Raw genomic sequence first — 26055 nt, 5'->3', positions numbered from 1 at the left:
TTTATTATAGAGTAAAAATACACTTTAGAAATTTAGATATAGGAATTCATTTACTGTAGTCAGTGTTTTGAGTATTAGCTGTCTTTCATTTTGTACTCCAAAATGAATATGGAATCCAAAATGAAAGACAGGTAGTGGAGAATGGTTAACTGGATCTTAATAGGTTAATTGAAAAAAGTGTTCTGCTCAAATTAACTTAAGAAGGGCTGCGTTAAAGTTTAACATGTTTCTTTATTGTAAAATTACTCAAAAGCTTTCACTATGTGAATCTTTAAGAGGAGAATAGAGTATGCAATATTTCTCAAGATTATCTGATCATAGAAACCTTTTTATTTTCACTGTATCTATTCACATCCCTTGAAACAGCATTCCTTTTTCTAATGTGAAAAGAAACAGTTGTTGCCATATTTGAAAAATGGCAATTTGGTTATATTTACATGATCTGTTAAAGGATAGATTTTTCTCCCCTGTTGTTCATTCATCAGGTTGTGTCCGACTCTTTGTGACCCCATAGACTGCAGTGCACCAGGCTTCCCTGTCCCTCACCATCTCCTGGAGTTTGCCCAAGTTCACGTCCTTTTTTATGGGGTGATGCCATCCAACCTGTCACCCTGTTCCCTTCCTGCCTTCATTCTTTCCTAGCATTAGGGTCTTTTCCAATGAGTCAACTGTTTGCATCAGGTGGCCAAGTACTGGGACATCAGCTTCAGCATCAGTCCTTTCTCCCCTCTATAAACAAGTTTGAGCCTGCCACTGTCTTTTTTAACCCCAGATGCTGTAGTTATTACTTGGGCTTTTCAGGTTGACCAGAGAAAAAGATGTTTGTTACAGATATATTCACAGGTTATCATGGTAATCTGTCCACAGAAACAGGATCCTGAAAGATTCTATCAAGTAACTCATCAGAAATAGTCCAGGAAGACTGTGTAGAATAACTTGCAAAAAGTTGTGACATCCTTAAAATGCTATAATAAGATTATTTATATATTATTTTGTTTTTGTGAGATCAAGTTAGAAGTTTTTCATGTTTTTACATGCTCTTACATGCTGACACATATTTGTGGAACCAAGAGCTAAAGGTGGAGTGCCTCCTGTTGTGAAAATGCAACATTTTAGAACAGTGTTTACTGACAAATTCAGAATCAGGATGTAAAAATGATTATTTTACTCTGAGTAAAGAAATAAAGAATGAAAGGGTGGCGTATTAGAGATAATACAAATGTTTTTAAAACTGCAGACTATAATATGATACAGAGAAGAAAGATTAGGCGAGTCATTGGGAATCACTAAACTAACTTTATAATAATTAAGAAAATTTTACCATGAATATTCAGACAGATTTGCTGCTACTGAAAATGTGTCAAATACAACTCTATTATCAAGTACTCTTACCAATTACTTAGAAGTAGTATTTAAGCAGTTTAAGACTTAGAAATTTGACTTAGCTTTTTAAAAATGCTTTATATGTGGTAGAATACAAAATAAATATACATTGAAAGTGGAACCTTTAACATACCAGCTTACTATACACACACACACGCACCTTTAGATATGAATATAATATGAAAATATTTTCAACTCTTGCATAAGAATGGAAATTATTAAGTTATTATTTTGTCAATCTTCTGTACAAAGGACTTAAGACCTCAATATCAGTAATAGAAAAATAGCAGAAATATTCATACATGTTTCTTCTTGAATCTTTGTGATCTATTGAACAAACCTTAGTACAACAAACTGAGTAAATACATTATCTATCAAAGTACTTTTGTATAATGCTAGTAATCCCAAAGCCGTAAGTTCTCCTCTGGATCCTAGATCTGTACAACGGAAAAAATGGCTCCCAATGTTTTCATCAGTAGTTTCAAGAATAACCTGAAGTGCTGAATCACCCAAGAATAATTACTGTAGTAAAATATCATTAAATTAAGCTTATTTTATAATTTGATAAAATTCAGGTATCCTGACTGATGTTAGCTTTTATTATCTAAGAGAAATGACAGTAATCAGTTGGCCTAAGTGATTTGCATCCAGTGATATTTTCTTTGCCCATTTTGGTTAAGATAACCTATATTAGTTTGGAATAACTATATATAGTTCATAATCTTTCTGAATGTTTTAGGCATACTGAACTAGTTCACAGAATAGAGTAGTAGTGATGGATATTCCTTTGCTAATACTCTGGTCTTCCAGGGTCCTTCTTCAGATGCTACCTTAAATCCTTTTGGCTCTGAGCTGTGTGTAACGGTTGGAAGTAAATCATCAGTGATGATAATACAGATACAGTTCATCAGTGTATACTGTGCACCTACCCTTTCAGGTTCTCTTCTTTTAATGTGTCTCAGTTGACTGGCTTTGTTTTTTGGTAACTGCATCACATTCTTGGCTCATATTGAGCTTGTAGACAAGTTTGCTTTTTTTCCCTGAACTGCTCAGAGGTCAGGCCTGCTTTATTCAGTATACATGTGATTCTGATGTTGGCAGCTCAAACTGGGGAAATGGGTGTTATCTTAGAATGGAAGATGATGAAATAGTCAGTTTTCAACCTGCTTCTGTTAGTTGCTGGTGGGATGTCTAAACAGAGATGTTATAAAGACAGGATATAGGTCTGGACAGATGATAAAAAGTCAAGTGGCTAGAGAGGTTTGTGATTTTAGGTAGTAATTAAAATTGTCAGTGTTTTTATATAGAGATGAAGTATCTGTGGGAGGTGCTATTGCTTTCCCATACAGACTCAAGCAGGAGCTATCCATGATAATCTTTTTATAGCCCTTTTGTTAGTAGTACACACTTTTCAGTATCACAGACTTTTAAGGGACTGGAGGATTTGTGTCATAATTAGTTTTACATTTGTGTTTTTTGAATTATTAATTCGTATTTATTAGTCACCAAGATTCACAGTATTGCACAAAATATAGTGATATTGATTTTGTATTTAACATGCATCAGTTTAGCTGTTTATAAAATGTCTTATTTATTAAAAGTAATTAAAAATATATTTTACTTGAGGAATGATTATAGCTTGAACTCTCTTCAATTTAATGGGTTAATTAATGGGTACAGGAAGATAAAATGGTAACAAATACCATCAAAGTAAACATTAATTGTTCTTTTAGGCTACCTAAGGAAGCGATAACTTGTTGCTTCCAGTGATGGGACTGAGCAACTCAGGGCATGGAATCTGGGTGTTGGGTTGCCTTTTCACTTTGTATTTTGTGTGATTCAAGATTTGAACCATGGGATGATTTTACTTTTGGAACAGCTAAGGAAATTTAAAGCTTATTTACTTTAAACATGAGATAGTATGATGTTTAAAAAGTATGCGCACTTAAAGTTAGAAGTCATAATTTCAAATCCTGATTTCCCAGTTTCCTGGCCAGCTGGCCTTAAATGGATCATTTCACCTCTGTGTAAGTGAGGGTGGTGACTGCTGCCCTGAGGATGCCTGGGGTCCTTGTGAGTTCCTTTAGTGAACGTTCCTGTGAGGTGCACACTGACTGATGGGAGACACGTTCCCGTCCTCAGGACATCCACTTTCACGTGTAGACGCAGACAAAACTATAGCTTATGTTTTATTTATGATTTGTATAATGGAGACAAATATGCTATAAAAATTCACAGGGAAGACCCACAGTGGCAGCTTGGGGAGTGGCGGGGTAGGGGTTAGAGTTGTCCTTATGGAAGACAAGGACATTTGAGTTAAATTTTGAGGATTGAGTTGGACGGTTGCAAGGAGAGGATGACAGAGGGAGAAGGTATTCTACCCAGAACAAGCACCATTTCCAGCCCTATCTCATTTTATGTGTGTTTATGTTTGACAGATTTTTGTTTTACTTATTTTGTTAAGACAGGATGCTATAGAAGGTTCTTCTTTAATTTTGCTGGCCCCCAAAATCTTCACTATGATTATTAGTTGAAGTTTGGAAATAGTGGAAAATCTCACTTGGGACCTTATAGTGACCACAAAAAAATTAGTAGAGAACAACTAAAACTCACTGAATTTTGACTGCTACATTTTATAATATAAACACTAAATCATCAGATTCTGATGTCAGCCTCCAGTTCCTCCTCACTGAGGAACTAGTGAGAATTCTTAATTAAGGTAAGTAAAGCAATAGGCCTGTAATTTGCAGTTCACTTGGAATTTCCCAAATGGGTAAATTTTATTTAATTTTTATTTTTTCATCATTTTTGGTATTTCTGTCGTCACATACTTCTGTAAAGACATTATTTCTTCTCTGTGTCTGTAGTCTCAATTATAAACCCTTAGTCTTAAAAAGCCTAAAATTTACTCTAAATATGACCTTTCACTCTGATTTTTATAAACTGCTTTCTTCCTATATGTTTAGCAGAAAAGCTTGTACCTGCTTTACTTGTTAGTTCAAATAGCTTCTTTCCCTAATGTTGAATACTTTTTTCATCTCCACTGGGGAAGATAGAAATTTTAAATCAATTTGACAAGAAGTTTTAGACTTCCAAGTTGTAAGTAAATATACTTTCCTTGGTGCCATATTGTTTTCCTTTATAGAGCCATTAAACATCTAGTGAAGTAGAGTGAAAGTTGCTCAGTTGTGTCTCTTTATGACCCCATGGACGGTAGCCCACCAGGCTCCTCTGTCCATGGGATTTCCCAAGCAAGAATACTGGAGTGGGTAGCTATTTCCTACCAGGGGATCTTCCCAACCCAGGGATCGAACCCAGGTCTCTCCTGCATTGCAGGAAGATTCTCCATTTGAGCTACCAGGGAAGCCCATATAAACATCTTACCCCCTTAATAGTTCATAGACATTAATATTTAGCTACTTAATGCTCACTCTTCTGTAAGTTACAGTTTAGGGGCATTGATAATTTGCTCTTTAGTCTTTAACATCCAGTATCCTCTAAGGTGGGCTTCCCAGGTGGGTCAGTGGTAAAGAATCTGCCTGCCAATGCAGGAGACGCATGTTGGATCCCAGGGCTGGAAAGATCCCCTGGAGAAGGAAATGGCAATCCACTTTAGTGTCTTGCCTGGGAAATCCAATGGACAGAGGAGCCTGCTGGGCTGTAGTCCATGGGGTTGCAAAAGAGTCAAACACGACTTAGCAACTAACCACCACCATACCAACATCCTGTAAGCTATAGAAGTACTTTGTGAATTGAAAATATAATATAGATAGAATATAGTGTTACTTATTATGGATATTAGCCTCTGGTAAACACCATGATTATTAAACATAAACACGAGTTTTTAAAGTTTTATTCTGGCTTCGTTTTGTTTTGGTTGTTTTTGGCCGTGCTATGCAGCTTGCGGGATCTCAGTTCCCACAACCAGGGATTGAACGCAGGCCCTGGCAACAAAAGCCTGGAATCCTAGCCACTAGAACTCCAGGTACCAGGGATTTTGCAAAAATTCATACAGAATATTTCTTAATACAATGGAAAACATAAAATTGGGTATTGTATAGGTAATTCCCTCTTTATATTGTATTTATTTGTATTTGGGAAGAAAAAAGATGAGCTATCTCAATTTCTAAGTGAGTTATCAGTTTAGAACAAATTAGTACAAAGTAAAAAAGCGTTATTTCTGTAGTTGCAGGACAATCTTCTGTTGTTAATGACTTTATCATCTCAGATGATAGAAAATAGTAATAGAAAGTAATAAAAAATAAAAGAAAATAAGAATAGAGAAGAAAACTATATGTGGCTTAAACTATGTTTATTATCTTATAGGAAATCTGGAAGAAAGGTGCATTCACAGTTGTTAAATCACTAGTATAATACCATCTTCAAAGATTCAGGTTCTCTTGACATCCCAGAGTGACCTGTCCTTTTAGTATGGATATCCTCATGATCCCAAGGTGGCAGGTGTCACACATAGGTGATGATGTCTAGGGGAGAAAAGAGAATTATACCTGCTTATATCATATTTAGGAAGACAAAATTCTCAGAAGCCCCCAGCAAAAACTACTTTAAAAATACAAATTGAATATTTCAAACAAGTAGGAGGGCTTCCCTGATAGCTCAGTTGGTAAAGAATCCGCCTGCAATGCAGGAGACCCCAGTTCGATTCCTGGGTCAGGAAAATTCACTGGAGAAGGGATGGGCTACCCACTCCAGTATTCTTGGGTTTCCCTTGTGGCTCAGCCAGTAAAGAATCTGCCCGCAACGTGGGAGACCTGGGTTCATTCCCTGGGTTGGGAAGATCCCCTGGAGACGAGAAAGGCTACCCACTCCAGTATTCTGGCCTGGAGAATTCCATAAACTGTATAGTCCAAACAAATGGGAAAAGACATATATTGCTTATAAGTCTATTTTAAAAGTTGAAAATGAGTAAACTGATTATAAATATATATAATTTAAAATATGATATATGTATATATACAAGACTACATTTCTTTCTCATTGTATGCCATGCTGCTCAAAGGATACTATTCTTATAAATCAGGTTAAATTAGTTTTCTTTTTCATCAGTTGCTTCATATTACAGCTATAACTGTGTCGAGGGGTAGGGTCTGGAGGGGCATATTTTTCCTGGGGTTTCTAATTGTCTTTCATTTTTCCATTATTGGGGGAAAAAAACATATTAATGATTTCTACTTTTTTACTCATTCTTCTTCTTAGAGATGTGCCTGTCAGACTCCACACTAAGATTTTTGCTTAGAGTGAATGCTTTCCAAGCCTACAACACAGTTAATATTAACATTGGGTTTTTTTTCCCCTTGATTAGACTTTTGCATTACATTGACCGTGATTTCTTTTCTTTATATTCATCTTCAGTTTGCTGCAGTACATTCAGAAAGGGGACAGAGTAGATGAATTTTTGAATTTTTATACCGCCAAAAAAAATATTTACCTGGCCTATGACTTCTTTCATCACTTTTCCACATGACTTACTCGTTTCTTTCAGATCTTAACTCACATATCCCATTCTCAAAGAGGCCTTCCCCAGCCATCCTGTTTTAAATTGTGGATCCCCTATTACCAGTTGACTGCTTTTTATCTTAGAGCATTTTCACAGTGTTACATGCCTAGATATTTTGCTTATTGTCTTTTTTTGCTGCTAAAAATGCCACAGGGCAGACAATTTTGTAGTTTTGCTCACTGGTATATCCTTGGTACCTAAAATGTCTGGCACACAGTAGCCCCTCAGTAAATAATTGATGAATTAGTGGATTTTCCTATCACTATTATAGTTATAAATCTAGATTTTAAATTGTTTTCTATCAGAACTTTGAAGGGATTGCTCCATTGTCTTCTGATATCTAGTTATTAATATGAAATATAAAATTTTTATAGGTTACCTATTCTGCTTTTGAAAGCGTTCGTTTTTCTGGATCTCTGGAAATTTTCAACAGTGTACATAAACATGAGGTTTTGTTGCAGATTCTAGTTGGCAGTTAGGAATCCCTCTCAGTTAAGGTGGTTGTTTTTTGTAGCTCTTTCACTGTTATTAAAGTGTGGCTGATCTGCAGTGCTGTGTTGGTGTGGGGTGCACAGCAGAGTGCTCTGTAGCGTTAGTGTTGGGTGCGCAGCAGAGTGCTCTGCAGCGCGCGCTCTCTGCGGTCACTCTCCATCACGTGGTACCACACAGTCCTGAGCAAGTCCCCCGGGCTGTGCAGCACTTTCACTGTTATTAGAGTGTGGCTGATTTGCAGTGCTGTGTTGGGTGGGGTGCAGAGTGCTCTGCAGCGTTAGTGTGGGGTGCGCAGCAGAGTGCTCTGCAGCGTTAGTGTGGGGTGCGCAGCAGAGTGCTCTGCAGCGTTAGTGTGGGGTGCGCAGCAGAGTGCTCTGCAGCGTTAGTGTGGGGTGCGCAGCAGAGTGCTCTGCAGCGCGCGCTCTCTGCGGTCACTCTCCATCACGTGGTACCACACAGTCCTGAGCAAGTCCCCCGGGCTGTGCAGCAGGTCCTCACTTAGTTTACGCTGTGTGTGTTTGTTGATCCCACGCTCCCGATTTATCCCCGCCCCAGCTCCTCCCCTGATTCTACTGTATCACTATTTACAACTCCTGTTGGTTATTAGCTCTATCTTCTTTTCCCTTGATGTTCATCTTCCTTATTTTTCTCTTTTTAATTTTAAATCTCTTTAATATAGATTTTGATATGCATATTAATATTTAAACAGTGAAATCTGGCACACTGTTTTCTTTGACTATGATGAAATAACAAATAGCTAAAATACGAGCGTATGATTTAATACTGGTATTTTGTTTATGACTATTAATAATGAATGACTAAGATAGTTTATCATATCAGTAGGAAAAGGAAGTATTCATCAGTAATGATCACTAGTTTACTGGAAAAGGGTTTAGTTTAATTTCTCCTCAGGTAATATATATTTTAAATATTATATAATAAGAAAATATTACATATCTATAAAATTTATGAGCAAGGATGTTCATCACAGTGTTATTTATATGGAGATGGACTAGATGTCTAACAGCATAATACTTTATTTAATAAGCTGTCATACTGGTATTATGGAATGCTTTTCAGTGACTAACAGCTATAATTTTAAAGAGTGTTTAATGACAGTGAAAATGAGACACTACTCCAATTATCCATCTATTAATGTATTTACAGTTGACCCTTGAACAACATGAGTTTGAAATGTGTAGGTCAACTTATATGTGGATTTTTTTTTAAAAATGTAGTTTTACAAATACATATTTGTGATACATGGTTGGTTAAATTCGATTATGTGGAACCAGATACAAAGGGTTGACTATAAAGATACATATGGATTTTTGACTGTGAGGAGGATTGGCACCCCTGACTCCAGAGTTGTTCAAGGACCAACTGTTATGTGTGTATAATATAAATTTTCAAACATACGTGTTTAAAAAATAGTGAAAAATACTCAAAACATTTGTACAGGTTTCATAACCCTTTGTATAAAACCATTGGACCCATGTGTATTTCTGAATTCCAAGTTTTTTAGATTTTAGGACTATAATATATGTATTCACAAAATAGCATCTAGAGAACTATTCTGTAATCAAGCAGATTCACATTTCTACAGTGCAACATGTGATTGTTCACATTAGGTAGGATACCTAGAGTCTATAAATATTTTCATGTCGGTTGAGGTCACATTTTGCTGCTAAATGAGTTTATGCCTAACTTAATTCTTAAGTTACAATTTTTAAAAAATATTTTTGAAATTTTAGATTTATGTGCATTTTGGATCAATAGGAGTTAATTTGAGTAATGAGATTATGAATGATTTTAAAATTTTGTTCTATGTAATTTTTCAAATGTTTCTGTATTTATAGGAGCATATGCATAAGTTTCAGAAAATATTTTAGTAATAAATGTAAAAACTGTGACTATATATACTTGATTTTTCTTATTAAATCTTAGCATCTCCTAGAGAAGAGTCCAATTGACCAGGAGCTATTCATTCATAGATTTAACTATACTGTTTTAATAAACATAGATAACTTCATAAGTTTATGGGAAATTAATATTTCAAACATAATACCATTTCACTCTCTTTTATCAGAAATTTAGTAACTCATACAACTCCAGTTGTTTAACAGGATGCCAAGGAGAAGTAGGAAATTTTACATATTGCAGACTGGGTATCAGTTGATACTACCATTTTGGAATACCATTTGGATACTACCAATTTGGCCATATCTAGTAAAGTTGAAATGGTGTGTATACTCTCTAAAACCTCTTCCATGTCATGTGACTTGTCATCAATACATTGATTTATACTGTTTGAACGTGGATCTTTTTCAGTTTCTCTTACATCTTGCTTTAGCATTTTATTTATTGTAATTTTACATACTGGTATTAACTGGCTTCTCACTGTAATTTTTTTTTTTTCTTTTGAGGGGGCAGTATTTTTGCTATTCAATAACTTGCTTCCTGAGTCTTTTCACAATACGGCTTCTCTTTAAACAAAAACTTAACTTTTGGTTGTTTTGATATTCTAATAGTCATATGAATATTCAGCACCTTTACTTGTCAAATGTGATACGTAGTTGAATGTCTTCAGTTTTGCTAAGACCATGGCTGCTATTTTCCATGGACAACCACATGGAATAGGATGACTAGGATTACCAACCAGAATTGTCAGTGGATCTAGGCAGAAAGTGGCGGAGAACTAAAGAGCCTCTTGATGAAAGTGAAAGAGGAAAGTGAAAAAGTTGGCTTAAAACTCAACATTCAGAAAACTAAGATCATGGCATCCGGTCCCATCACTTCATGGCAAATAGATGGGGAAACAATGGAAACAGTGAGAGACTTGATTTTGGGGGGCTCCAAAATCACTGCAGATGGTGACTGCAGCCATGAAGTTAAAAGACGCTTGTTCTTTGGAAGAAAAGTTATGACCAACCTAGACAACATATTAAAAAGCAGAGACATTACTTTGCCAACAAAGGTCCATCTAATCAAAGCTTTGGATTTTCCAGTAGTCATGTATGGATGTGAGAGTTGGACTATAAAGAAAGCTGAGTGCCGAAGAATTGATGCTTTTTGGACCGTGGTGTTGGAGAAGACTCTTGAGAGTCTCTTGGACTACAGGGAGATCAACCAGTCCATCCTACAGGAAATCAGTCCTGAATATTCATTGGAAGAACTGATGCTGAAGCTGAAACTCCAGTACTTTGGCCACGTGATGAGAAGAACTGACTCATTGGAAAAGACCCTGATGCTGGGAGAGATTGAAGGTGGGAGGAGAATGGGATGACAGAGGATGAGATGGTTGGATGGCATCACTGACATGATGGACATGAGTTTGAGCCAGCTCTGGGAGTTGGTGATGGACAGGGAAGCCTGGAGAGCTGCAGTCCATGGGGTCGCAAAGAGTCAGACATGACTGAGCGACTGAGCTGAGGCATAGAAGTTATCTCTTTCATTGTATACTTTGTCAAAAATCACTGTATTTGTCTTACTTCTGAAATTTTGTGAGTCACTTTTGTTCCACTTTACAATTGTCTTATATATCTCTTTAAATTGAAAATGTTAAATAACAGTGGTGAGACTTTTAGACTCAGCTTTTTATTCCTTCACAAACGTCGAGTGTCTCTGCTGTGCCATACTAAGTTGTTTCAGTCGCGTCTGACTCTGTGATCCTAGGAACTGTGTGGCCTGTGGGCGCCTCTGTTCATGAACTTCTCCAGGCAAGAATACTGGAGTGGGTTGCCATTTCCTCCTCCAGGGGATCTTCCCAACCCAGGGATTGGACGTATGTCTCCTATGTCTCCTGCATTGGCAGGTGGGTTCTTTACCACTGGCACCACCTGGGAAGCTCCCGTTGAGTATATTCTATGTGTCAATTACAGGTCAGGAATGGAGTACAAATACAGCCTAATCCCATCCTCAAGGAATTTAAGACCTAACAGGTAAGACTTGGTTTCAGTGTAGTGTGGTACATGCTGAGGTAGTTATGTAGGGGTTGGATAGAGTTGAGGTCTTTGAAATCAGCGGTCAGAAACCCTTTTTTGTAAAGGACCAAGTATTGTATATTTTAGACTTTGAGAGCCATATTTGTCACAGCTGCTCATCTCTGCTGTCATTGTGTGAAAACACCTATAAAGGATACATAAATGAATGAATGTGGCTGTGTTCCAGCAAAACGTTATTTATGGGCACTGAAATTTTAATTCCTGTGATTTTAACATGTCACAACATTTTAAAAAAAATTTTTAGCCATTTAAAAATATGAAAACTGTGTTATAGCTGTCAGACCATACAAAGACAGATGGCAGGCCAAATTCAGCTCATTGGCCATAGCTTGCCAACCCTTATTCTACGCCTTAGAATTAGAGAATATTGTTGAATGTGGTTCTTTCTGATAGCTTATCCAGTCCTAGCTACTTTTATTTACTAGAGGAGTTTACTAACCTGTCATCTTTAGGAATATTGGAAGTCTCATGGCTAATCCCAGTGGTTTCTGATCATCCCTGATAGTCTAAATGCTAATTGTGATTCTGTTAAGATAATAAAAGCACCAAGAATAATCTGTTACATTGATGATATGCATGTTTCCCAGCACACATGGTCTAGACTTTGTTGCTTGCAGGGTCAGGTGTAAGGCTTGAGTGTCTGAGAAACAGGGAGCTGTGTGAGTTGTGGAGTTGTGGGGCAGCTGAACAGCAGCTCATCTGAAACAGTCAGCAGCCTTCACTAGTTCCAGCCAGTGCTTAGGAATGCCGCCCTAGTACTCCCTGACGAAAAACACCTAGGAGAAGCCAGAAATCCAGACCTAAATCTCCCAGCTGTTTCATTCGGTGGCAGATATGTTTGGGGTTCTTTTTTCATTCTTTCTGTGAATAAAATAAAACCCTCTTTAGGTCTCATTTCAGCAACTGGCCATCTGTGTCCTAGCAAGTTTCATTTTCTGTTTCAAAGGAACTTTTAGAGAAGTATCTATAGTGATACGCATTAATGATTTTATTTTGAAATTTTAAATCTCAGGATATTTTTATCTTAATACTGAAAATTATTAAAGCAGTTTTAATCTACAAGTCAAATGCAAATTTCTGTACATGCTGTTCACATGTTCAGCTGTTGCTAAGTCTAGGTCTAAGTATATCCACTACTTGCAGCTTTCTCCTATAGCTGAATTTATGGTCACAAGCTTTCTTCCTTTTTCTTTTGTTAATATCTTTACTGTGATGTAATTCATATACCTTATAAATCACCCACTTACAGTCTTTGTTTTTAGTATATTTACAGAATTGTGCAACTGTCACCACCGTCATTTTTAAAACATTTTAAAAAAATCTGTTTTGGTTGTGCTGGGTCTTAGTTGCAGCCCACGGGATATTCGATCTTCATTGTGGCATGTGGAATCTTCAATTGTGGCATGTGGAATCTAGCTCCCTGACCAAGCATCGAACCCAAGCCCCCTGCATTGACAGCGGGGAGATTTAGCCACTGGACCACCAGGGATTAGATCTGATAGAATGCCTGAAGAACTGTGGGTGATTTGTGACATTGTACAGGAGGCAGGGATCAAGACCATCCCCAAGAAAAAGAAATGCAAAAAGGCAAAATGGTTGTCTGAGGAGGCCTTACAAATAGCTGTGAAAGGAAGAGAGGTGAAAGACAAAGGAGAAAAGGAAAGATACACGCATTTGAATGCAGAGTTCCAAACAATAGCAAGGAGAGATAAGAAAGCCTTCCACAGTGATCAGTGCAAAGAAATAGAGGAAAACAATAGAATGGGCAAGACTAGAGATTTTCTTGAGGAAAATTAGAGATACCAAGGGAACGTTTCATGCAAAGATGGGCTCAATAAAGGACAGAAATGCTATGGACCTAACAGAAGCAGAAGATATTAAGAAGAGATGGAAAGAATACACAGGAGAACTATGCAAAAAAGATCTTCATGACCCAGATAATCACGATGGTGTGATCACTCACCTAGAGCCAGACATCCTGGAATTTGAAGTCAAGTGGGCCTTAGGAAGCATCACTACAAACAAAGTTAGTGGAGGTGATGGAATTCCAGTTGAGCTATTTCAAATCCTGAAAGATGATGATGCTGTGAAAGTGCTGCACTCAGTATGCCAGCAAATTTGGAAACCTTAACAGTGGCCACAGGACTGGAAAACATCAGCTTTCAATCCAATCCCAAAGAAAGGCAATGCCAAAGAATGCTCAAACTACTGCACAATTGCACTAATCTCACACACCAGTAAAGTAATGCTCAAAATTCTCCAAGTCAGGCTTCAACAATAAGGGAACTGTGAACTTCAAGCTGAATTTAGAAAAGGTAGAGGAACCAGAGATCAAATTATCAACACCCATTGGATCATCAAAAAAGCAAGAGCATTCCAGAAAAACATCTACTGCTGCCTTATTGACTAAGCCAAAGCCTTTGACTGTGCGGATCACAACAAACTTTGGAAAATTCTTCAAGAGATGGGAATACCAGACCACCTGACCTGCCTCCTGAGAAATCTGTATGCAGGTCAGGAAGCAACAGTTAGAACTGGACATGGAACAACAGACTGGATCCAAATAGGAAAAGGAGTATGTCAAGGCTGTATATTGTCACCCTGCTTATTTAACTTCTATGCAGAGTACATCATGAGAAATGCTGGGCTGGATGAAGCATGAGCTGGAATCAAGATTGCTGGGAGAAATACCAATAACCTCAGATATGCAGATGACACCACCCTTATGGCAGAAAGTGAAGAACTAAAGAGCCTCTTGATGAAAGTGAAAGAGGAAAGTGAAAAAGTTGGCTTAAAACTCAACATTCAGAAAACTAAGATCATGGTCCCATCCTGTCCCATCACTTCATGACAAATAGATGGGGAAACAAATGGAAACAGTGACAGACTTTATTTTGGGGGGCTCCAAAATCACTGCAGATGGTGACTGCAGCCATGAAATTAAAAGATGCTTGCTCCTTGGAAGAAAAGTTATGACCAACCTAGACAGCATATTAAAAAGCAGAGACATTACTTTGCCAACAAAGGTCCATCTAGTCAAAGCTTTGGTTTTTCCAGTAGTCATGTATGGATGTGAGAGTTGGATGTAAAGAAAGCTGAGTGCCAAAGAATTGATGCTTTTGAACTGTGGTGTTGGAGAAGACTCTTGAGAGTTCCTTGGACAGCAAGGAGATTCAACCAGCCCATCCTAAAGGAAATCAGTCCTGAATATTCATCGGAAGAACTGATGCTGAAGCTGAAACTCCAGTACTTTGGCCATGTGATGCAAAGAACTGACTCATTGGAAAAGACCCTGATGCTGGGAGAGATTGAAGGTGGGAGGAGAATGGGACGACAGAGGATGAGATGGTTGGATGGCATCACTGACTCAATGGACATAATTTTGAGCCAGCTCTGGGAGTTGGTGATGAACAGGGAGGCCTGGCCTGCTGCAGTCCATGGGGTCGCAAAGAGTCAGACATGACTGAGCAACTGAACTGAACTGAACTGAACTACCAGGGAAGTCCCTGGAACATTTTTATTACCACCAAACCCTTTGGCTATTACCCTCCTATTTCCGCCATCCTTGTTGTTTTAGTCACTAAGTTGTGTCTGACTCTTTGTGAGCCCATGGTCTATATCCCTCCAGGCTCCTTTGTCCATGAGATTTTCCCAAGCATGGTTACTAGAGTGGGTTGCCATTTCCTTCTCCAGATAGTCTTCTCCACCAAGGAATCAAACCTGCATTGGCAGGTGAATTCTTTACCACTGAGTCACCAGGGAAGCCCCATTCCCCATCCTGCTGCTCCTGCTGCTGCTACTGCCGCTAAGTCGCTTCAGTCATGTCCGACTCTGTGCGACCCCATAGACGGCAGCCCACCAGGCTCCCCCATCCCTGGGATTCTCCAGGCAAGAACATTGGAATGGGTTGCTGTTTCCTTCTCCAGTGCATGAAAGTGAAAAGTGAAAGTGAAGTCGCTCAGTCATGTCTGACTCTTAGCGACCCCATGGACTGCAGCCCACCAGGCTCCTCTGTCCATGGGTTTTTCCAGGCAAGAGGAATGGAGTGGGGTGCCATTGCCTTCTCCGATTCCCCATCCTAGACAGTCTCTAATTTACCTTCTGTTTCTGTTGATTCACCTATACTGTAAATGGAATCATACAGTATGTGGCCTTTATGGGTGGCTTCTTTCATTTAGCATCATGTTTTTAATGTCCATCCAGATTGTAACGTGATTCAGTAGTTCATTTTTTGTATGCTCTTATCCTGTTGCATGGTATACCGTATATTGTTTGTCCATTCATCAGTTCATGGACTTTCGAGTTGTTTCCACTTTTTACCTGTGCATGCACAATGCTGCACTGAGCATTCATGTACAGGTTTTCATGTAGACATATGTTTTCATTTCTGTTGGGTGTGTACTTAGGAATGGAATTGCTGAGATATGTGGTTACTCTGTATTTAACTTTTTGAGGAATGGCCAAGCTTCCAAAGCAGTTGTACCAGTTTACATTTCCACTGGCAGTGTTTGATGGCTTGAGTTTTTCCACATTCTTGTTAACAACACTTGTTATTATCTGACTTTTTGACTATAAACTTCCTAATGGGTGTGAAGTGCTATCTCGGTATGGTTTTGATTTGTATTTCTCTGATGACTGATGACGTTGAGCATCTTTCCATTTGCTTATTGGGAACCTGTATATCGTCTTTAAAGAAATGTCTTTTCAGCTTGCCTGTTTTTTAATTGGATTGTATAAAACTTTTTTAATTAGTAAGTTGTAAATGTTCTTTATATATTCTAGATACAAGTTTCTTATCCAGTATATGATTTGCAGATATTTTTTCCCATTCTGTAGTTGTCTTTTCACTTGCCTGATAGTGTCTTTTGAAGCACAAAATTTTTTGATCTTGATGAAGGTCAGCGCTTTCTTTTTTGCCACTTTATTTTTTAATTGAAGGATACTTGCTTACAGACTTTTATTGTTTTCTGTCAGACATCAGCAAGAATCATCCACAGGTACACCCATGTCGCCTCCCTCCCGCCTCCCTCCCCACCCCGCCCTTCTCGGTTGTCACAGAGCCCCTGTTTGAGTTCCCTGGACATACAGCAGATTCCCACTGGCCGTCTGTTGTACGTGTGGCAGTGTGAGTTTCCATGGTACTCCCCACACATCTCACCCGCCCCTCCCTTCTCCTGCCCGTGCCCACAGTCTGTTCTCCCTGTTTCTCCACTGCTGCCCTGCAGATACATTTACCAGCACTCTCTCTCTAGATTGCCATGGACGAGTCAGCTGCAGTCCATGGGGTCGCATGAGTCGGACACGACTGAGCGACTGAGCCCGGAGTACGATGTTTATCTTTCTCGTTCTGACTCCACTCTGCATGTAGGCTCTAGGTTCGTCCACCTCATCAGAACTGACTCAGACGTGTTCCTTTGTATGGCTGTAATGTTTCACTGTGTACATGTACCACAGCTTCTTTATCCACTCGTGTGTCAGTGGACATCTGGGTTGCTTCCACGTTCTAGCTGTTGTAAATAGTGCTATAATGAAAATTGGGGTACATGTGTCTTTTGCAATTTTGGTTTCCTCAGGGTGTATGCCTAGGAGTGGATTTGCTGGGTCATATGGTGGTTTTATTCCTAGTTTTTTAAGGAATCTCCGTACCATCTTCCAGAGTGGCTGTATCAGTTTACATTCCCACCAGCAATTCTCCACACCCTCTCTAGCACTTATTGTTTGTAGACTTTCTTATGACGGCCATTCTGACCGGTGTGAGGGGGTATCTCATTGTGCTTTTAATTTGCATTTCTCTAATAATGAGTGATGTTGAGCATCTTTTCACATGTTTGTTAGCCATCTGTATGTCTTCTTTGGAAAAATGTCTGTTTAGGTCTTTTTCCCACTTTTTGATTGGATTGTTTGTTTTTCTCATATTGAGTTGTATGAGCTGCTTGTATATTTTGGAAATTAATTCTTCGTCAGTTGTTTCTTTTGCTAGGTTGTCTTTTCACCTTGTTGGTTGTTTTCTTTGCTATGCAAAAAGCTTTTAAGTTTAATTAGGTCCCACTTGTTTATTTTTGTTTTTATTTCCATTACTCTAGGAGGTGGGTCATAGAAGATCTTGCTTTGGTTTATGTCATTGAGTGTTCTGCCTATGTTTTCCTCTAAGTGTTTTATAATTTTTGGTCTACATTTAGGTCTTTAATCCATTTTGAGTTTATCTTTGTGTATGGTATTATGAAGTGTTCTGATTTCATTCTTTTGCATGTAGCTGTCCAGTTTTCCCTGCATCACTTAGTGGAGAGACTATCTTTGCCGTATTGTATATTCTTTCCTCTTTTGTCAAAAATAAGTTACCTATAGGTGCATGGGTTGAAGGTGAGCATTTTTGTTTCTTGTGCTCTTGGTGTCATGTATAAAACTCCAAATCCAAAGTCATCAAGATTTACCTGCATTTTTCTTTCAAAACTTTTATAACTTTTGCTTTTTATATTGATCCATTTTTAGTTAATTTTTGTATATGGTATAAGATAGGGAGGGAGGTGGAAATCATAGGCTTTTAACCTCAAAAATCAAACCAAAGGTAAAATGTCTGAAAATACTAATCAATAAATACACAAATAAGTGGCAGGAGACACATGAAACAAGACTGCCAAATTGTTAATAATTGTTAAGACAGAGTGATGAGTATGACTGGCCTACATATTTAAAATCACTTTGTGTCCATACATAGAAAGTTAAATGGTTTGCTCTCCTTTGGTTATTATTACCCTATTGGCCGTCATTTCTTAAAATTTCTCCTTATGTATGCCCTTTTCTATTGCTGTTTTATTTCTTTATTTTGCATTTATATATTTATTTATCTAACTGCTAAAATTGACCAATTTTGAACTTGCTGCGTTTCTCTGTAGATGTGGGTTTGTAAGGCTAATAAACATTTTCAGTTAATTATGCCTTTAAAATATAGTAAGTTATTGTTATGCCCGATGTCCGAATCCCCGAGCGGGAAGAGAGAAGGCTTCCAAGACAATGCAACTCGCAAAAAAGGGAAGTTTATTGCTGACTCGAGTCAGGGCTTATTGCCGCAACCAACACAGTGGTGCGGGGTCAGAAAGCACTGAGCCCAAGCTGTTCCCCAAATTTATAGGGTGTGCATAAGCAGTTGGTAGCTGGCTTAAGTGGATTGGTTACATGTTTGCAAAGTAATCTTATTGGCCCAAACCTTCATGGGCTTTTTTTCAAACTTGGGCATTCGTGGGCTTTTCAGCTTTCCCCTGATAGGTTCCCTTTTTCTTGCTGGGTGCATGTTGATTGGCTGGCTCTAGGTGGCCTGATAATCATGTTACCCTGGAAAACCAGGCCTACTCCTAATCTAGGCTGCCTGTCATGGCGCAGCCTCACAGTTACAGCTTTATATTTATTTGTACTTATTTTAATAGCATTTGAAAACTAGCAAAAGAGATCAATGTTTAGAAAAGTACAGCTATTAGATATATTTTGGTATCCTTCTAATTGAATTTTGCTTTATTCCAGAAAATTTAGAAAATATAGCTAAAGGAAAAACTAGCAGACTTTAAAATAATTCAAAATTGTGCCACTCAGAAATTAATTATAAGCATCTAATTTCTAAAATAAAAGTAATACTTACATATGGCGGGGGAAAAACCCTGAAACTTTTATTGAGAGGCATAAAATGAAAGCTTATTTACCTCCCAGCTGACCACCCCTACCCCATCTCACTAGGGCTTTTCTCCTCAGGTAACCACAAATAGATAGTTGCCCAGGTATCCTTTGTTAGTTGTTATTTGACAATCTTTTGTTGTTTGTTTGTATTCATGGCAGGGTAAAATTTATACCTATTTTGTGCTTTTTTTTTTTTTCACTTTGAGATATGTCAGGATGAGAATTTAAAGGTCACATTCTACTATAAATACTGTTAACATTTTGTTATATTTCTTTACATCGGTGTTGCTAGTGCCTGATCATGAAGGACAAAGATGAGCCTTGCTTGTACAACTCAAAATTCCAAACTGGAACATTTTAGTGTTTTAATATTTAGTATGCATTTTTGGAGAAGGAAATGGCAACCCACTCCAGTATTCTTGCCTGGAGAATCCCATGGACGGAGGAGCCTAGTGGGCTACAGTCCATGGGGTTGCAAAGAGTCAGACACGACTGAGCAACTTCACTATCACTATGCATTTTATATGGTGATTTAAATCCAGACTTTAAATCTGACTTAAAAACATTCTAGATAGTATGACAAAAGATTTTTTAGATTTGTGAACTTATTTTAATTCTGTTAGAATATGAAAATTGTGTCATTTTTTGAAATACATTTACTCTTCATTTGAAATTATTAGACAGAAGCTATTTGGTGGCTCAGACGGTAAAGCATCTGCCCACAATGCAGAGACCTGGGTTCAATCCCTGGATCTGGAAGATCCGATCCCCTGGAGAAGGAAATGGCAACCCCCTCCAGTACTCTTGCCTAGAAAATCCCATGGATGGAAGAGCCTGGTGGGCTATAGTCCATGGGGTCGCAAAGAGTCGGACACAACTGAGCGACTTCACTATGCTCTAGTATGATTTTTAAATTCCTTCCCAGTAACATAGTTCTAGAAGTAAGTCATCAAGCCAGGGGGAGAAAGCTACTTTTTTTTTTTTTTTTTGAGAAAACTACTTTTAATAGGTATGGGACTGTGAACATTTTTTCCTTCTGTTCCAAAGATAATGTGTATATAGGAATATTAGTGTTTTCTTGGACTGCACTTTTCTTTTACATTAAAAGTTTGATTAACGAGAATTAGGGGAGATTGCACTATTATGACTAACTGAATTTTGATTATCTGAGGAATAATCAGTAGAACTTTGTGTTGCTCTGTTCTTTATTGTCGAAAATCTTCTTGATCTCTATCAGTACCTTTTCTTGCTTTAATAAATACTTGTTTGTTTCCATGGCTTGTCTGTGCAAGAACCATATCTAAATTATATATCCAAGTCCCTCACACAAAGAAGATCAGATGTAAAATTAAGTGCATGATAAAAATACTTTTTAAAGATTTTGTTGTTGAAAATAATATTTCTTTCTTTGGGATTTAGCATGCAATATTCTGACTCCTTTCCCAGTAAACTGAGCTTTTAACATTACATTGTTTCAGGTACATGTGTAAAAGTTTGGATAACATGTATCAAAAAAAAAAAAAAAAGACAATAGAGCCATAGAAGGCCCCAAATAGCCAGTAATATGGCACTGGCCCTAAGACAGCCACTTAGATCCGTGGAACAGAATAGAGTCCAGAAATAAACCTACTCTCATATGGTGCATTAATCTGTGACAAAGGAGACAAGAATATACAATGTGGAAAAGATAGTCTCCCATAAATGTTTTTGGGAAAACTTCTTTTCATGCAGAAGAATGAAACTGCATGTTGCGCCATATTCAGAAATAAACTCAAAATGGATTAGACTTGAATGTAAGATCTTAAATCGTGAAACTCCTAGAAGAAACATAGACAGTCACCTCATTTACTTTGGTCTTAGCAGTATTTTTTTGAATATGTCTCTTCAGCAGCATAGACGGACCTGGAAGGTGTTGATGCTAACTGAAATAAGTCAAACAGAGAAAACACCAAATGATTTCACTCACATGTGGAATCCAAAAAACAAAACAAATGGACTCATAGAGAACAAACTGGTAGTTGCCAAAGGGAAGACAGGTCAGGGAAGACAGACAAAATAAGTGAAAAAGATTAAGAGATGACAACTTTATTGGTTATAGATGATGTATAGTTATTATGATGATCACTCCATAATGTATAAAAACATCACATCACTATATTATGTACCTGAAACAAATATATTATTAATTATAACTTAAGTAAATAAGGCAAGCAATAAAGAAATGTTATTTTTATATTGTAAATACAATTGCTATAATGGAATGTTTCTTTAAAATTTTAAGAATACTATGCTTTGATAAGCTGATTTGCTTTAGTCAGGTATAAAATTTAAGAGCATAAGACTCATATATCTATGACTAAAGTATTTTTCTTTCTTTCCTTTCTCCCTGTCTAGTTACATATGCTTTTTAAAGTATGCTTTATATTTACATTATTTCTTTGTTTCTTGTGGTCACTTGCTAGAGAGAAAGTTAATTCTCTGAAACATTTTTGGTTTATTTATAGACTGGTCAAAGAAAAAATGATGTATGAAAAAGAAGCAAAACAACAAGAAGAAAAGATTGAAAAAATGAAAGCCGAAGATGGTGAAAATTATGCTATTAAAAAACAGGTAAAATTATTATTTAAGATATAATTTTACCTTAAGACTTAAGTCTATAGTTCCTCTCTAATCTCATACCATCCTATAACTTTAAGTACCATCTTTATGACCATTCATTTATTTACACAGCAGATGTTTATTAAACCCCTGCTACTTGCCAAATGCTGTTTCAGGCACTCTTTTAGATGTGGCATTAAAATAAGAAAACAAACAAACCCAGAATTCCTGCTTACTTGGCATTCATTCTCATGCCAGTGTCTCTGAGTCCGATAGAAAACATTCCAGATGCATGCATTCAACTGATCACCTCTTGACATATCCTATCCCTTGTGTGTTCAAGCTAAGAATCTTGGTCTTCCCTCAACCCAGCTCCAAAGAAGCTATTCTTGTTCTTGTTTCCCCCCCTCTCAATGAATGGTACCTCTGCTTACTCAGATACCCAGACCAAAACTTACAGGTCTCCTCTTGATCGCCAAGTCCTCTTTCTTTCTCCCTTAATTTCTTTCTCTGCTGCCCCTCTCCTGGCCCAGTCCACTATCCCTTCTTGCCTTACTACTGCAGAAGCCTCCTTGTTGGTTCTGTTCTCCTGATAACCCTACCTTCCTTTCATTCCGCAGCAGGCAGGTTGATCTCTTTAGAATGTATATCATGTTACTTATTCCATTACCTAAAATCCAGTGTCTAATGAATTTAGAATAAAATCCAGATGACACTAGGTAAAAGGAGAATATGTAAGAGCTTATATAGATAATATCTCAAGACTTGTTTTTTCAAATCAGCTTTATGAACTCACAGTGGTTTCTATCTCATAAATTTTGTTATATAGAATGGTAATAATGCATCCTTAGCTCAGGCTTAATTAAGCAAAATTAATCGCTTAAAATGGAATTTTCTGTAGGTAGTTGCTTTCTGTGTTGCTAAAGGAATGCACTGGCACCTGGAATGTCTTCTTTCTTCAGGCTATCCAAAAAGAGAACTTTCTTATTTTCTTGACTTTCCAGGAGAGCCTGCCTTCCTTTGTGTGTGATACAGCAAGGGACATTTTTATGAGGGAGGATTTGTGAACAGGTGTGTAGGTATAGTTTGTCCCCCAATATGTTTTTTGTAAACTAACTGCTCTTCATAAGGATTTACATACATAATATAACTTTTTGATTTTTAAAATTATGTTCAATGCTTTTTTATAACTTCTTCCATAAATATTCATATCCCCTTTATACCTCTCTCACTAAGGTACTCTATTGTTTTCCCACATCTAGTGAGAAACTTCCAGGCCAGAATACAGGAGTCGGTAGCCTTTCCCTTCTCCAGGGGATCTTCCTAACTCAGGGGTCAGACCCAGGTCTCCCCCACTGCAGGTGGATTCTTTACCAGCTGACCCACAAGGGAAGCCCAAGAGTACTGGACTGGGTAGCCTATCCCTTCTCCAGCGGTTCTTCCCGACCCAGGAGTTGAGCCGGGGTTTCCTGCATTGCAGGTGGATTCTTTACCCGCTGAGCTCTCAGGGAAGCCCATAAAAGGGAAAAATACTTGTTCAAAAACCCTTTCTACACTCAGCCATATTAAGATTCTTTTGTCACAGTGGTCCTGGTTTATAACATGATTTCCTAGATTCATAGTCAGCCTAGTACTTAAATTTAAGAATACCATCCCATATCTAATTACAGAACAATAAAATTTTCATTTTTGCTATTCTCAACCTGCAGTATATATAGTTGTCAGTTGCAGTTTCGTCTCAGAGTCTCATGAAACTGTCTTTACTTTAGCTCAGCCTACATGCTCTTCTCAGTTCCTTTTCCTAGCTCACCTGTACTGTTGGTACAGCCATTTATGTTTTTTCTTACATGCGAGGGGAGTCGCACTGCCAGAAGCACTGCCCTCTTACTGACCGCCTGCTACTTTAAGGACGGTCACTGTTGCTTGACATTTGCTGACGCCCCTCATAAAAAGTACCAAGAAAGCCAAATGCCAGGTTTTGTGGGTTCTCTACTGTTTTCCCTGTGTTTCTTTCTTTTCTGAGCTAAATGCCATCTGCAGTCACTTCTCACTATCTTGGCTTGTCTCTCCCTTGGTTTGCTCTGGCTTTCCTGGACCTTCTGAACCAGCCCTGTTTTATGACATACACATACAGTGCTGTCCCTATCAAACTTCTTACCTGAAATTGATTACCTAAATTGTTCTCTCCTGGACTAGGCCTCATTTTGGTTCTTTTAAAGTAGACCAGGCAGAAGTTTCAGGGCCCTACCAAGCCAAAATACCAGTCAAAGAGTTATTCTGCTGTCCTTCGTTTTCTGGCTAAAAAGTATAACACAATATTCAAAAGTTAACCGAATATTGATGTTAGCCTTCTTCTGCTTATGATATTCCTCTTTTCCTCCACCTTCTTCATTATACTTAATTTTTATGTGAACATAAGTTTTCATTTTTTGAGATAAATGCCCAAATAATTGCTGGGTAATGTTAGTACATTTTTTGCTTTAAAAGAAACTACCAAGATCTTTTCTGAGTGCCTGTGTTCGTATCATTTTATGTTTCTGTCAGTCATCTTTGATGGTTTGACTTCTCCACATCCTCGCCAGCATTTGATGTTATCAGTATTTTTTTAAATTTTGTTTATTTTTGGTTGTGCCAGGTCTTCATTGCTGCCCCAGACTCCCTCTAGTTGCAGGAGGGTTCTCTCCCTTGCTGTGTGCGGGCTGCTCACTGTGGTGGCTTCTCTTGTGTGGAGCACAGGGCTTCTCGGCTTCTGTAGTTGCCGTATGCAGATTCTAAAGCGCTGGCACAGTTGGTGTGGGGCACGGCCTTAGTTGCTCCGTGGCATGCAAAGTCCTCCTGGACCAGGATCAAACCTGTCTCCCCTGCATTGGCGGGCGGATTCTCAACCTCTGGACCACCAGGGGAGTCCTGGTGTTATCACTGGTGTTTTCACCATTTTAATTTTGACATTCTACATGATGAGTGTATAGTGACAGCTGATTTTGCTTTTGATTTGAATTTCCCTAATGGCTAATAATATTGAACTTCTTCTCATTTGCTTATTGCCCGTCTGTATATCCTCTTCCGTGAAATGTCTATCCAGGTATTCTGCTTATTTTCTAATTAGATATTTTGTTTCTTTTATTTTTGAGAATTTTTAATATTTTCTAGATAAATGCCTTTTGTTGGATATATGGTTTGCAGATATTTTCTTTTAGTCCTTATTTTGCCTTTTTACCCTCTTAGTACAATCTTTTATTGACCAACAGTCTTTAACTTTGAGAACATCTCCTTTACAGCTGATTTTTGTGAATCATACTTTTGATGTCAAATCTAAGGCCTCTTTGGCTAGACTTTGGTCCTGAAGATTTTCTTGTTTTCTAAAAGTTGCGTGGTTTTATTTATCTCTTACATTCATGGCTTCAGTTGAGTTTGAGTTAGATTTTATTTAAGATGTGCTTAGTCTCTCAGTCGTGCCCAACTCTTTGCAACCCCATCGAGTGTAGTCCACCAGGCTTCTCTGTCCGTGGGAATTCTCCAGGCAAGAATACTGGAGTGGACTGCCATGCCCTCCTTCACAGGGTCTTCCCAACCCAGGGACCAAACCCAGATCTCTGGCATTGCAGGCAGATTCTTTACGGTCTGAGCCACCAGGGAAGCCCATGTAAGGTGTGAGGTTTAGTCAAAGATTCATGTTTTTGCCTGAGTGCCCAGTTCCAGCAGCATTTGTTGAAAAGGTTATATCCTTCCTCCACGGAAATGCTTTTGTTCCTTTGTCAGAAACCAGTGGGACTTGTTTGTGTGGATCTGTTTTCGGGTTTTCTGGTCCACTAATCTGTGTCTAACTCTACCAGTACCACACCATCTTGAATACTGTAGCTATACAATGAGCCTTAACATTGGGAAGAGTGAGCCCTCTCACTTGCTTCTTTTTCTCTCAGAATTGTTTTTCCTATTCTAATTTTTTTGCCTTTCCATAAAAATTTTAAAATAATGATCTCCATTAAACCTGGAGATCAACTTGGGGAGAATTAATGTCTTTACTCTGTTGAATCTTCCAGTCAGTGAACATGGTAAGCCTCTCCATTTTATTTAGGTCTCATTTCTTTATTAGAATTGGGTTGGCCAAAACATTTATTTGGGTTTTTCCAAACGAACCTTTTGGTCAACCCAATATTTTGTAATTTTCAACATACAGACCCTATACATGTTTTGTTAGATTTAAACCTAAGTATTTCTTTTTTTTTTTTTAGGGTATTGGTATTGTTTTTAGTTTCAGTTACCAATGCTGTATTTGTTATTAGATATAAAAGTGCAGTCAGTTTTTTGTGTATTGATCTTAAAACCTGCAACTTTGACTTTGCTGACTTCACGTATTAGTTCTGGGAGTTTTGGGTGGATTCCTTCTTTCTACAT

At 38.0% G+C, this 26055-nt stretch overlaps 1 protein-coding gene across 2 annotated transcripts in view; it reads left to right on the top strand.

Annotated features, from left to right (window-relative positions):
- TBCA (tubulin folding cofactor A) overlaps nt 1-26055 on the top strand; it is an 81991-nt gene that overhangs the window by 47852 nt on the left and 8084 nt on the right. The window contains exons 2-3 of one of the 2 annotated variants that reach the window (XM_043470723.1): nt 11275-11334; nt 21567-21672. In XM_043470723.1, coding sequence (XP_043326658.1) covers nt 11275-11334; nt 21567-21672 — 166 coding nt within the window. The remainder of the gene's footprint in view (nt 1-11274; nt 11335-21566; nt 21673-26055) is intronic. The other variant, XM_043470724.1, reaches the window with a different exon arrangement.

Source organism: Cervus canadensis, chromosome 6 (genome assembly GCF_019320065.1).
Source record: "Cervus canadensis isolate Bull #8, Minnesota chromosome 6, ASM1932006v1, whole genome shotgun sequence".
Lineage (NCBI taxonomy): Eukaryota > Metazoa > Chordata > Mammalia > Artiodactyla > Cervidae > Cervus > Cervus canadensis.
This window is presented reverse-complemented; position numbering and strand designations above follow the sequence as displayed.